This window comes from Mastacembelus armatus, chromosome 17, assembly GCF_900324485.2.
Source record: "Mastacembelus armatus chromosome 17, fMasArm1.2, whole genome shotgun sequence".
In the NCBI taxonomy this organism is placed as follows: domain Eukaryota; kingdom Metazoa; phylum Chordata; class Actinopteri; order Synbranchiformes; family Mastacembelidae; genus Mastacembelus; species Mastacembelus armatus.
The window spans coordinates 22,609,470-22,623,404 of NC_046649.1; the positions used below are offsets into that span (position 1 = coordinate 22,609,470).

Sequence of the window (13,935 nt, forward strand, 5' to 3'; positions counted from 1 at the left end):
AGGACAAAGACAGGTGTCACCGTTTCTCATCTCAGTGGCCTTGGAACAGGCTTCGTAGTAGATCTGAGCTGATGAGGATATATCTAAGATACTGTTATATAAAAATATATAAAAAGTGACCGACCATTGTGTCCATCCCTTGGTGATATCGTCGTGGGTCAAATCAACCAGAACCTGAAATAAATAAATAAATAAATGACCAACTGCACATAGAAATGTTAATTACCTACAGGTTTAAGTGTCTAAATGAATCAGAAGCATTTGTTTCAAACTCATTCCCTCAGTTTTAAATAAACCTCATGTTATTCCACTTAAAGCCAAGAAGATTGTCTGCAGCGTGTACCTTTCCCAGGAGGCCTTTGTGTTTAGACAGCAGACGCCCACCGTTCTTCACGGCGACATCCAGAGTCCGTCTGTGCAGCTCCACGAAGGAAACACTGAACTCAAACCTGAAGGGACGGACGGAGGAAGGAACACAGAACCTTAACAGCAGTTGTACTCTATATGAACAGCTAAAACACAGTCTTTAGGAGTACGGGCACATTTAACAACGCTCCGACTCACGATTGATCGTAAACTGGGTTCAGGTTTCTCTTTAACGTATGAGTTTTCCTCCTGCCCGACCTCCGTTTGTCTGGGAGCAGGTAGAGGCGGACGTAAGGATCTGAGCCATGATCGGTGAAAGCTATCAGGTTTCTGTGGAGGAGAACAAAAGAACATTACTTGAGAACTTATAAAGTGTGCTTCTTGACCTACACTCTTCATTGTTATTGGCTCGTACCTGCAGGCATGAACAACTACGATGAGTTTGTTCCTCTGGGAGCTGTGTCTGACCGTCAGCTGGATCTCACCCAGAGGGAAATGACCGGGGCCTGAACCACTGCAACACACGTAGAACTGTGTCATTACATCCATGTCTGAGATATTTATTATTTAATGCACAGTTTGCTCAGCAAATGTACAGAGGGCAGGTACTTCTGCAGCTGCTGAAGCCTCTGCTGCAGCTCCTGAGCGGCGTAGGGGTTGGAGATGTCCGACGCAATACTGGGTGTCGGCTCTTTGCCTCCGGCCAGGTACTGCTGGGAGCCTGAGATGGCCAAGTTAGAGGTGCTCTTCCCAGCCTCTGCCAGGCTCCGACCTCCTCCTCCTCCTCCTCTTCCTCCGACGCCACGCTGCCCCAAGTCCGTGCTTCCCGGAGACCTAAGCAGCTCCTCCTCCCTCTGCCGTTTCAGCAGGTCTTGGGTCGACGCAGAGACGGAGCGGGGGACGTCGGAGGTGGAGGAGGGAGGCTTGGAGGAGTCAGAAGAGCCAGAGGGCCGTGGGATTGGGTTGGTGGAACTGGCCTTGCGGATCTGCACTGAGGATGGGGCGGAGTCTGAGGGCGAGGAAGCTTTGTCATCCAAACACAACACCTGAATTTAGAAAAGGGTGCAAGAACAAATGTCAGCATACAAAAGAAATAAGATTTCTGTTTCTTCATGACAAGAGTCTGGCCTTCCAGTCTCTCAAAGCACAGAGCAACTTCACGGTCCTCACTGATCTAAAAACACCAGTGGGTGATAACATGTCACGGCTCATACCTTCAGAGCCATCTTCATCTTGAGGGTGCAGCTTGGTCCGGAGCTCTTCAGGGGGAAATGCTTGTTCAGCGTCATCTTATCTGCCTCCAGCAGGCGACTCAGAGGCATCTTTAACGTCCCCAACGAGCAGTCGTGTTTCTGATCCTTCACCTAAAGGTGCAGGGCGCAAAACGGTTAGCTGCCAGTCAAAGAGTGACGGATGGAGCAGGAACGAAATGATCATATATTAAAATGGAAGCAAATAAAGAAGCTTCGTCACCTCAACCTCCAACTCTTGGGTTTTGGGGTTGTGGATTAGGAAGGTGAACGCTTCCTCCCACACGGGTTCATTAGTTTTATATTTGGTCTGGAAAACACAAAATAGACAAAAGATGGTTGTTTGACTTTGACACTGCACATTTCTAGGCATCAGGAAGTTATTTTGAGGACAATAAAATGTCAATGAATCAAGCAGACGATCAAATTTTATTCAAAATAAAGTTAAAAATGTCCGACTTTAAACTGACTCAACACAGGTTAGTTAGCCAGAATCATTAACGAATGAATCATTGTATAAATGCAGATCACGAGTTGGTCTCACCTTGCTCTCAAAGGACTTGTGTCCCACTCTGAACTGGACAAACGGATTGGGATCACTGGTCACTTTTTTCCCAGACTGCAGAAGAAGAGAAAACAGTTTTAAAGACACGAAACATGACGAGCCAGGTGTTAAAAATCTGTAACATCCTGCGATTTTAACCTCATGAATTAAAAGAACTGGGACTAAGGTTTATGGTGCAGTGATGGAGCAGATGGAGTCTAGTCTGGCAAAGCCTTTTCTTTTTAATGAAACCAGTTAAACATACCAGTAACCACTAAATGAACACTAACAACATGTAATTTACTGTTAAACGTGTTTACATCCTGGGCCTCAGCAGGAAATGCAGCTGTACTTTGTTCAGTATCACATCTTTACCATCACACCACACAACCCAGTGATACTTATCACACTTCAGTGCTTGATGGAAAAACGTGTCACTTGGTGAGGAAATAGGAAGGAAAGTACATGAGGTAAAACACATAGACCCCAAACCAGGACCCCAAACCAGTATCAGGATGAAAGAAAAGATCAATCAAAGGTTTCAGAGTCAAACACCCGAAAGTACAAGTACAGTACTTTAGACAACAATGCTGTTATTTACAACACACATTGTTAGACACAGTGTTAATGGAGTTAACAACTTTCAGGGTGCAAGTACAGATCCAGTGTAAGAAATCAGAAGTGTATTATTCACTTCTAAGATTTCTTTTTTTAAAGCACACAACAGCCAAACCTCTTTACTTTTACAGCCACATGTGAAAATGTGGGGATGTACTGGATGTTGACTTTCTCTGTTCCGGCAGCTTTAAAGACCATTTCTCTGAGGTTACATCAAAGTAGACTCTGGACCCTTTCGACAACTGACCCAGTCCCAGTTTGGTATTTGAGAACATGACTGTGCTGCACAGAGCACTAAGCCTGTCCAGCAACTTCGAGGTGAACTGGAACCAGATGTTCTCAGCAGCTGGACCTCACTGTACGTGACATTTCCAGCAGCGTGGTCCACTTACTCTAAAGGTCTGTGATGTAACTACACCCAGGAGAACTGAGCACATCTCTGCTGTACTTAAATCTTTACACTGGCTCCCAGTTAATTAGAGATTAGATTTAAAGTGTTGTTTTGTAATAAATAACTTACTGACCTCGGGAATAAGCAGTCGGCCTAGAACCTTGAGTCAGAGCCAAACAGGGTGACGATGCTTTAAGCTTTTATGCTGCACACGTACGTTTTTTCTGTTCTAACTTATTACTGCGACTGCACTGTAACTGTACTTCCAGTCCATTATCATTTCTGCCTGTTTGCATTTCAATTTCATTTCGTCTTAACCGACATTATTCTGGTTTTAATTGCTAATTAGATTCCCTTTGCTTGAGTAAAGCACTTTGAATTGTGTTTGAAGCTTGTTACTGAATACACTATAAATAAAGCTGCTGTTAATGGGAGCCACAGTCCAAAAGCCAGTGGAGGCTGTATGTTAATGCCCATGCTTCCGGATCAACCTTCAATTATTCTCTGTCCACATACTTTTGGCCATACTATAAAGGGTAAGTTGAATGTTTGAGTGTATGAGCCTGTGTGAACACAAGTTTCCTCTGTATTCCACCTCAGTGTGAACGATATTCGTGTGTCTTTACCTTGATGGCCTTACTGACCGAGGCCGGCTTCAGCCCCACTTGGTTGAACTCTAACGGATTGCGCTTTGATTTTCCCCCAGGGACAAGGCAGGAGAGAGTAAACACACACACACACACACACACACACACACACCAGCAGGTTATTAGGGAGAAGAGGAACATGCAGGGAGGAGGAGGAGGAGGAGGACAGAATGAGGACAACACACCAGCACCACCGGCATCACCAGGACAGACAGACAGGGAGACAATATGTTTGATTACATGGTTAATGTCATTCCCCAATTACATCTGGACATCAGGTCAAAACTAGAGTCCAACCAATTCTGGATACAAGCGGCCAAGATTTGTGGAAAAGTTTAAAAAACCAGTAATGAAACACTGCAACACAGATTACAAACTGTATGTCTCTTAAATAAATGAATGTATTGTGGCAGTGATCTCTCAAATCTGACCACCTCAGTTTGATAATATATATATATATATATATATATATATCTTCCATAAATCTATATTGGCCGTTATATAAATTACTGGTTGGACTCCAGTGAAAACAGCACAACATTAGATGGGAGTCAGTGGTTATAATGGAAAGGAAATGAGGGAGGGGATCATTTAAAATGGAAAAGAAGCTGAGATGGTTTAACGTTGTGGTGACAACTGGGGAACATTTATAAAGCTTTGACTGGGACAGAACCCACTGATATTATAACCAGGAAAACTACAACAGACTTTTACTGTTAAGACCATATTGGTTATGACAAGCAGTATTTAAAAACAACAGAAACAGCATTTTCCTTGATGGGTAAACAAAAATGCCCAAGACCATGTTTGTTAGTGAAAGCAGGCCCAAGGTTACAGTCACACGTGTTTAAAATGTTATTGTCCGATCAAATCAGGACACAGGAGAGACGCAGGTGTTTAATACAGACTAAATCTGAGCATGATGTGACTATAGAAGCCACAGTAAGACTGAAAACTACATTTTGGCACCTTCAGACTGGGAGTTCATCCACATCTCTATTGTCTGAATGAAGGGCATTAACTGATCAAGTCTTCCTGTCAGCCAATAGTCAATATTCTGCGCTGCCCCCCAGTGGTGAAGCAGCCACAGTGGAGATGGAGGGAAAACCTGCTCCCACAAGATGGAAGGATGGAGGGAAAGCAATCCACGGTGAAATTAGACGCCCTGCTCTAAAATGATCATATCAAAGACACATCGTCCTCAAAAAGAAAGTATTTGTTACAGTGGTTTAGTGGCTTTTCTACACTATTTCTACACTATTTATTTATTCTTAAGTGATTTAATCTGACTATAGCTTCATATTGTTAATAAAAACTGTGATAAAAACACTGGTCAACAGCCTTTTCCTCCATGACAAAGATGAGACAGAAACAAAACCCTCTAAAAAAGATGATTTAGTGTCAATTTAAAACACTAAGGCTTATATTAATAACTAAGACTAGAATTAAATGGACCTGGACTCAGTGTTTATAATAAGTGAGTCTACTAAAACTAAATAAACAATAATTATAAAAACTGAAGTGATGAAATAAATATAACTAAAAACCCACATGGACATTCAAGCTCAAAGACTAAATCACATCACTATTTGAAAAAGAGCACATTAAAATTCTGGTCTCTCCTCCGTTGTATCATGGGACACCTACAGGACTTATCCTGGGTAAGACCTTTATAAGATGTACCGATCTTCTCTCCGCTGCTTTGCTAAAATTTAATCTGTTGGCAGTGAGGCAGAAAAACATGAACATCGCCTCTGTTTTGGGAGAAAATGAAAGGGAATATTTATAGGACAAATGATACAGCCAGTAATAACCAGCCAGGAAATAACCCATCTGATGAAAACAATGCATGAAGTGTCAGCTAATCCTGAGAGGTCAATCTTTTCTTAACAGAAGAGGAAAGCTGCTTTTGATTGTCCAAACATCTAAAGCCTCATTACTGTTTGATGATGTTCTGTCATGTTCCTCAGCTTTCTAATCAGTCAAACTCCAACAAACAATATTCATGACAAATAATGATATCAGGGAGATCAGCCCGTGCACTAGTAGAGTTTCATGCTCTGCAAGCAAACATTTAAATCTTTTGCTTGAAAACCCATCAAGCAAAAGTAAAAAAAAAAACAACAAAACAAAAAACAAAAAACAGGATCCATAGCAGAGGTAATCACACCGTGGCATTCTCCAAACTACTCTAGGATGCAGAAAACAACCAGTGGACTCACAAATAAGGTCCTATAGAGAGAGGCAGTGTTCTCACAGAACACGAGGCCTGCAGACCGCCTCTCTTTTAAGCAGCCAGAGCCCAAGTTCCCCTCAAAGACGCTCTTCGGACGGGGGAGGAGGAAAGGAGGAGACAGGAGAAGCAGAGAAGAGGAGGCTGAAAAGAGCAAGGCGAGGTCTGCACTGCAGAGTTTGAACCACTCACAAATGAAGTTCTGCTTTTCACTTAAAATCATCAACACTGATCATGGAGCTGCCACAAACAAACAAGACGCATGTGTCCAAAGGAATTTTCTCTACACTTCTACAATTCCTCTTTTAATCATGACACTGTTAACTACAAAGCAACAGCAAAAATCACAAATCCATGTCAGACAAGCTGGAGGAAACAAAACTGTACTGATCAAAATTCATGATTTCTCCTGATTTTACAACATTTCCATGAAAATGTTTCCAGGAACTTGAATTTATAATGTAGACGTTCGATGTTCTGCTTTTTATCTGTTGACTAATAGGAAGAATCTGTAAACAATCACTGCTGCTCGACTTTGTGAAGGTGGAGCAGACTGACTCACCGGCAGGTTCCTGGCTGAATCCAGAAAGACGATGAGCAGCGCAGACGAGAGGCCGTCATTGGCTTGACCTCGACCAGCATTGATGCTCATCAGGGCCTTTGGGGGGGGGGGATATGCACCAAAACTGGTCATTATTGGTAAAACTGGTATGAGGTCAGAGGTCAGGGCTGCAAACTGACTGTATGTAAATGGACTAGTTCAGTAAAACAGTAGCACTGCACCTGGTCCAGCTTGTCAGGTTTGGAAAGTACAGATAGCCACTCCAGCTTGAGGTGCAGCTTCCCTTTGGACACATCCTCCAACGCAAACCACTGCAGACAGAAATGTCTGTTAAAATCAATACCTCAATATTTTCTGTAGACAGTTTCCAGTAGTATATAATATATTTCTTATACATGACGTTACTATGGAGTCAAATCATGAAACATTTATGAACCTATTTAATTCTTCCTATGAAGTTCTACATTTTTTAAGTTAAAAATGGAGCCGACTGTTGAGCATTTAGAGTAAAAGATGCCAAAGTACCTCATCGACCTTCTGTTCATTTTGGAGCTGGTCAATGTCAATCATCAGTCTGGGGGGAAAAAAACAAAACACACACAAACAAAAAGACATTTTCACTGAGAACGTCTGAGCGAGGCCAAGTCACTGCGGCGAGTTTGGCTGCAGCGTCACAACAGACCGTCTCTCACATGGCGTTGACTAAATGGACTCTGGTGGGAAATTAAAGTCAGACACGCTGCAGTGCTCTCATTAAACACTGTGAATCACTTTCAGCAGCTCTGTCCTGTGATGAAGCTCCGCTCTCAGATAAATCAAGTGTGAAATCCTATTACACAGCGTGCAAACACTTCTTAACAAATCCTGTTCTATCACGTGAATAAGATATGAAACGCACAACACATAAGGCACTTAATCCAGCTAATCCATTAAATACTGCGTCTATATGTGCAGCTATAAAATGCAGCATGTCTTACAGTTCATAGATCAGCACTGGTTTGGACTATCAAACCTTCTTTATCAAAAAAAAAAAAAAACTATGAATATCTAATGATAAATCTATCTGCAGAGGAGATACAGTAAAAAGCGTCAGTAAAAGGGAAATGTAAAATGCTCAGACCTCATAAGAGGTAGAAATAAAGTGCTTGTCTTCTCTGAGTGTAAATCAAGTCAGAAACCATTAATGAAACAAAAGGGAACTGAGTCGTCGCATTACCTTCCAAGGAAATCGTCATCATCAGTGTCTTCATCAAACAGCTCAATGTCCACAATCTTTACACCGGCGTTATCGTACACCAGGGCCTGAGAGCACAAATAAACATGTTCATATGACTGATATGAAGGACAGGAGAGTACATGAACGCACCTTAGTTTGTTCAGACTGAGCTAAACAGGAACTTCTATTCTTTCTACACTTTTGCTCCAGAAAGCTCCATAATGCTTTTGGATGAGAGGCCTTTCCTCCTCAACTCTGGCCACCCAGGAAGAATCAGTGTCCTCCTGCATCTTTACGCACTGGCTTTATGTGCAACATATTGCCCCTGATGTTTGTTTTCTATGTTTCAGTCTGAACACGTCTAGAAAATCTAGTGCAGGGATCTACAGCCAAAGACCCAGCAGAGTAAGAAAAACTCACATGGTCTCATTAAACATCCTGATGCATTCAGGTTCTGAAAAGCAAAATACAGTTTCTGCCTTTGAGTTTTGGTACCAAAATAAATCAATAAATAAAAAGTCTCATTTGTGAAAGATTTAAATTAGTATTTGTGTAATGAGTTTTCAGTGAAACAGTGATATAAAATAATTAATATAAATACTTAGAAAAGTGCTTCCTTTTATACCATCTTGTTATTATCAACTATAACCAAACCTTTAGAAATTAAACTGAATCAACCTAAAAATCATGTTGATGTTAAAATCAAATTGTAATTAAAAATCTTGGAACTGGTCTTTGTCCAGGTTGTGTCGCTCACCTCGTACACCTCGTTCCATTTCGGGTTCAGATTTTCCTGGATCACTTTGCTCTTGAATTGTTTGGTTCCAATGGAGATGATTCCATACGGGTCTGACTTGCCTTTGATTAGTCCTTTCATGAACGTGTCCTTACTCAGGAGGTCCTGGGCCTCAATGAAGTGGATCCTCAGGACAGCCTGAGGAAACAGACAGGAAATAAATGAGGGGAAACTGCTGAGGTTTAAACAGACCAGGGCAGACTGACTGCTCATGAGAAACAGGATAAACAGTTTGTTCTAAATAAAGAAGATTTCGGTGTAATGATGTCTGACATTATAGATAATCAAAGATGTAAGTCAGCGTCATGCTCATTTAAATTTCCAGTGTCTGGGCAGGATGCAAAATAAAACCCAAATCATGTCGCTGAAGGTCAGACATTAGCGACTGAAGGAAAGTTTAAGATCTGAGGAGTTTTTGCCACCACAACAACGACACACATACTATGGGGATTCAAACAGTGAATGAGAAGCTGTGTGCGTTACCTTCGGTACAGGGAAGCGTAGCTGGGCCAGCTGGGTGTCTCCCACCAGAGGGATTCTGATGCTGTTGGGCAGAACCATCTGGCTGTTGATGATGTCCTGAATGATGCTGTCACACAGACCACTGAGGCAGGGGAGGAGGAGGAGGAGAGAAGACAATAAAATACTGAATAACAACAGCAACGTCATTTGTAAAGAGTCAGGGTGGTGCAGTTACTACAAAACAAAACCCACAAGACCCAGCTTTGCTTTTTACCAACCATTTGTCAACTAAATGTGATTCTTCAGGAGTTAAATATTAAGACACGTTGAAATCTCTTACCCCGGCTGTAAGTCAGCAGGTTTTATTCTGCACTACGGGGTTACAGTAGCCTTTATTTCACCAGCTACATTTCACAGAAAAGATTTAAACTAATAAAGCAACAAGTATCTGCACATCTAGCTATTACGACAAGAGGATGAAGGAGGAAATATGGCCATCCACTGTTTTCAGCTGATAGGAGTTTAAAACACAGGTGGCTGGGTATTTCATTTGTCCTCAATATTACATCCAACCGTTATCTATATCCGCTTACTCCTTAACCAGGGTCAGGGGGATCTGCTGGAGCCTCTCAATATTACAGTTTATGTCAAACAACCACGCTAATCTGATGTTTCACCTTCTTTCCTCTAGAGGGCAGCAGCATCCTGCAGTAATCCATAGGTGTCTGACTTTATTCCCATTGAAAGAGCTGATTCTGGGTCAGTTTAATAAAGGAATTCAATGAGAAGTTTACTTTGGTGTTGACATGTTGATTCCTAGTCTGCCTGCTCACCCAACACATGACCAGATGAGCGTTGGACTGCTGCCTATCCTGTGAGTGTGGTTCCCACATGTCCCATCGTGCCCATAAAGCAGGTTTCATTTGGTTCCTACGCTGAAGAATATGTGTGTTAAACACCAACATTTACATCTTATAAGCTAATGCGTGTTTTTCTGGGTTAGTGCAGGTGCTATCCTAAAAGAAAACAGATCCAGGTCTATGGTTGCACGCAAACATACACACACACATACTCACACACAGCTGAAAATGACCTCATGTTTTCCTGCTGTTTCAAAATAAAATGCAAATGATCTTGAACGAAATATGAGCACTTTAACATGCGTACACAGAAAGAGTGTGAAGAGGGTAGGGCAGGTCTGTAGCTCGAGCACACACCCACACACACACACACACACTCACACACACACACACACACACACTCTCTCTGGTGTTTTCATATAAACCCGTTGAACAAGGAAAGCCACATTTCACAGGGTGCAGTGTTTTGGAAGCCACATCGAGTTTCTCTGCTGAAAACAAACAGTAAAGCAGGAGAAAACAGCAGCAGCTCAATATGAAGAACAGCCACACAGTGAGGGGACTGGTCCACAGGAGAGAGCAGGCATGTGAGCCACACTTGGTTGTGGTTCCTGTTGCAGGTTATTAATGTGGAAATGTTATTTGTCAAAGACGGCTAAAACAGAAATATGAAGAAATCAGGATAACAGGGTATTTAAAGATTCCAAGGAATAAACAGTAAGGCCTGACTTTATGTTATTGGTTTGGTGCAAATGTAAATCTACATGATTTCTCATTTCTGAAACAAAGCCTGAAGTTCCAGTTTCACTTTGATTCTCCTGTCAAGTTTGTTTCATGTTCCTCCAGATCACTGAGGCACTAAAGCGACGCCCCGTATCCCAAATCCAACCAACATCACATCCCTGTCTGTGGTTTTCCTTTCATAATCACGTTACTAAACATACAAACACAAGGTCATGATGCATTCTGTGATCCAGTGGTTAATGTAATGGTTTCAGCTGCAGAGTCTGAGAGCCTGATAAACTGCTCTGGCTGCATGTCCACTGGGAACATCTCTTCAAAGCGCCGCTGTCATTTTCCCATTACACCAAACACAGAGGATGTGCTACTGCTCGCTCCAGAAATCACTCTGAGGGCTTGGCATGATTTTAGTTTTCCTGCCGCTGATGGTTCACGGTAATCAGATGTGATGTTTTCTAACAAAGACAAATAAATATTATTGTCTCTTTTTATTTCCTTTTTGTCAAAATACGCCGGTGAGGCTTGTGAAAGGTTTGCCGCTTTAAAGACTCTTGGTTGTCTTTTAAAATGTTGTTACACATTAAAGTGTTAAACAAAAACTTCAGATGATTTTTAAGTGAAATAGTGAAATTTGTCCATCGAAGTATTAATCAATGTATTTCCAACAACAGTATTATGCAAAAATAAGCCAGTGGCCATGGGTAGATTACATAATTCCTTATATTTCTGAATAAATAAACCGAAAGAGAACCTGGCAGTTGTGAAAAGCTGAACCATTAATGTAAAATGAGAACTAGACAATGTGTTTGAAGACGACACCTATTGGCTGACGTAACACATTCTCCAAAAACCATGTTCCTCTCACTGGTTTGCTGCCATCGTCCTCAGGCCGACTACAGGTTCAGATTATTGTCTCTTCCAGAGTCCACGGTCTGTACCATAGACTTGAAAATGAAACTGAGCACTAAGATAAACAGACTTTTCTGATAAAGTTTAACTGGATTTATAATTCACAAAACAAAGAGTAATAATTAACCTTGTAGGCCAGTCAAAGCTTCTTGCCCACAGTGTAACAGACTTCGCATTCATAACTGCATTTTGGGGCTAAAAGGGGGTTTTTGCTGCAGTTGGGACAAATTTTAAGCAATGTTTGTTTGTTTGTTTGTCTTTTATTATAGTCGCCTTTAGTGCTGAATGGCACTTTAATTTAAATGAGACTTTTGAAGTCAGACACACTAAAATCATTTTAAACTCTAATAATGTGTGTTTGCACCGGAAAACAGGTTTCAGGTCAGATTCCGATCACACGCTGCTAAACCTTAATAATATTTTAATCCAGTTTATTGTGAAGTTGAAATATTCCCACAATGCAATGCGCTACTTCTACTTCTCATATGAAAGATGAAAAAATAACATCCACAGCACATTAGCTATAGTCACTTACTTGACACCAGGAATATCCAGCATGTTTGTGAGTCCTGTCCAACTGATGTCCAGCATCTGAAAGTCAGAAGAGAAAATATAACTTAGACTATGGCCAAATGAGAAAATAGGCAGCAATTCACCTGCAGTATCACATTTTTAGTCCTCACAGTAACTTATATCAGCTTGTGACTTTTACAGAGGCTGTAAAATAATGTCAATTTAGCAGTTCAGCCTTCAAAAGCTTGCATCAGTCCAACCCAGCTCATGCACACGACCAGCTCCTCACTGACACCACCATGAGTCAGCGAAGCAGCAGCGACAAGGGCCGAGGAGCCGAACTCTAATTCAATTGACCCGATAATCAATACAGTGGAGCAGAGAGAGTTTGCTTCCAAACAGACAGGAAGGAAGTGATGTGGTTTTGCATCCGACCCTCACTCGAAATAAGATTAAAGTACATTAACAAATAATCAGCTGCTAGATGCTATTATGAATCTGTAGTGTTTAGAGACTAAAAATAAAATCTGTTATCACCACCAGACAAGGAGAATATTGAACTGAAACAAAATTATGAGCAAATCACAGATAATGAACAGATGAAGTACAGTTCAGACATTTGGGTATTACAACAAGTTCAAGCTAATTGCTGCATAAAAACCTTAAATGAAAAAAATATTTTTTAATATTGGAGAGATTCACTCTGGTTTGTTGCAGCCTGAAAACAAATGTTCATGGCCACTAATGTACATCAGTCTGTAGATGGAAAAGGTTTTCAGAGGTTGTATAATTTAGGCAGTCGCCTGTTTGACCATGCAGCTGAGGTGCCATGAATAAACAGAACAGTGTCACAAGGTCCAGGATTAGGCTGCACAGGTAAATGTGCATTTCAAATAGTTCAAATAGTGGGTTTTCCTCCGGTTGGACTTGATATTATTTTAGTTAAATGCCCTAAACTGTGTGTGACTACACACACTCCAAGTCAATAATCTTTGGGCATGGACAGCAACAGAGCTCTAGACAGATTAAAACCATCTCTTAACTACAGAATAAATATAAACTCTAATACTAAGCTACAACAGACAATATTAGTAGGACGTGCTGCTCTCCACCGTGTTTTCAATCACAGCACAAGTTGCTTCTAATTCTGTGCGAATACGAGGCTGCACAGATGATGAAATCCAAGCCTGCAGACAGTAACACGTTCCCTTCACACAGTTACACATTTCACAAAGGAATCACACAGTTGCCATGTTGACCAGCATTCATAAATTCATATCAGTCAGTGCTGCTGTCATATCATGAGAATGCTAATGGAGTAGTACTTGCAGTAGTAGTAGTAGTAATAATGGTGTTATAGTAGTATTATAGCTGCAAAAAAAAAAAAAGTCTGCGACTAAACTGTACACATATTTATATTTCAGTTCTATTTTTGTTTCTTGTTCCACATCTGCAGAAACGGTTTTACTGATATTCTACTTTTCTTGCTTGTTGTAAAGAAAAAATAAAATTTTGGGGTTTACTGAACCTTTGCAAGAAAATGAACGGACACTAAGAATAATCGAAAGGCTGCACATCTGAAGCATCATACATTTTAATAGAGTGGCAGCAGTAATTTTCACATCTGTCCTGTAGTTTTAATAGTGGTACAGCACTCTAGAGACTTTTGTCAGTGCATGGACACAAAAAAAAAAAAAAATCTGATTTTGAAAGGAGGATGTAGTCTGGATGGAACTGAGGTGATGCATGCAGCGCTGACTGAGCCAGGCTGAGACAGGGAGACTTGATAAGCAGGCGAATTAGATTTTCACAGAGTAAACAAATCAA

General features: G+C 41.2%; 1 protein-coding gene across 2 annotated transcripts in view; it reads right to left on the bottom strand.

Moving 5' to 3' along the window:
* Positions 1-13,935, bottom strand: part of esyt2a (extended synaptotagmin-like protein 2a) — a 35,273-nt gene that overhangs the window by 2,187 nt on the left and 19,151 nt on the right. The window contains exons 8-23 of one of the 2 annotated variants that reach the window (XM_026313941.1): positions 12,131-12,186; positions 9,107-9,227; positions 8,585-8,761; positions 7,828-7,913; positions 7,137-7,185; positions 6,833-6,922; positions 6,612-6,707; positions 3,796-3,858; positions 2,161-2,235; positions 1,840-1,926; positions 1,581-1,730; positions 976-1,412; positions 782-880; positions 565-696; positions 344-449; positions 125-174 (exon numbers count right to left, since the gene is read on the bottom strand). In XM_026313941.1, the coding sequence (XP_026169726.1) occupies positions 125-174; positions 344-449; positions 565-696; positions 782-880; positions 976-1,412; positions 1,581-1,730; positions 1,840-1,926; positions 2,161-2,235; positions 3,796-3,858; positions 6,612-6,707; positions 6,833-6,922; positions 7,137-7,185; positions 7,828-7,913; positions 8,585-8,761; positions 9,107-9,227; positions 12,131-12,186 (1,874 nt within the window). The remainder of the gene's footprint in view (positions 1-124; positions 175-343; positions 450-564; positions 697-781; positions 881-975; positions 1,413-1,580; positions 1,731-1,839; positions 1,927-2,160; positions 2,236-3,795; positions 3,859-6,611; positions 6,708-6,832; positions 6,923-7,136; positions 7,186-7,827; positions 7,914-8,584; positions 8,762-9,106; positions 9,228-12,130; positions 12,187-13,935) is intronic. The other variant, XM_026313942.1, reaches the window with a different exon arrangement.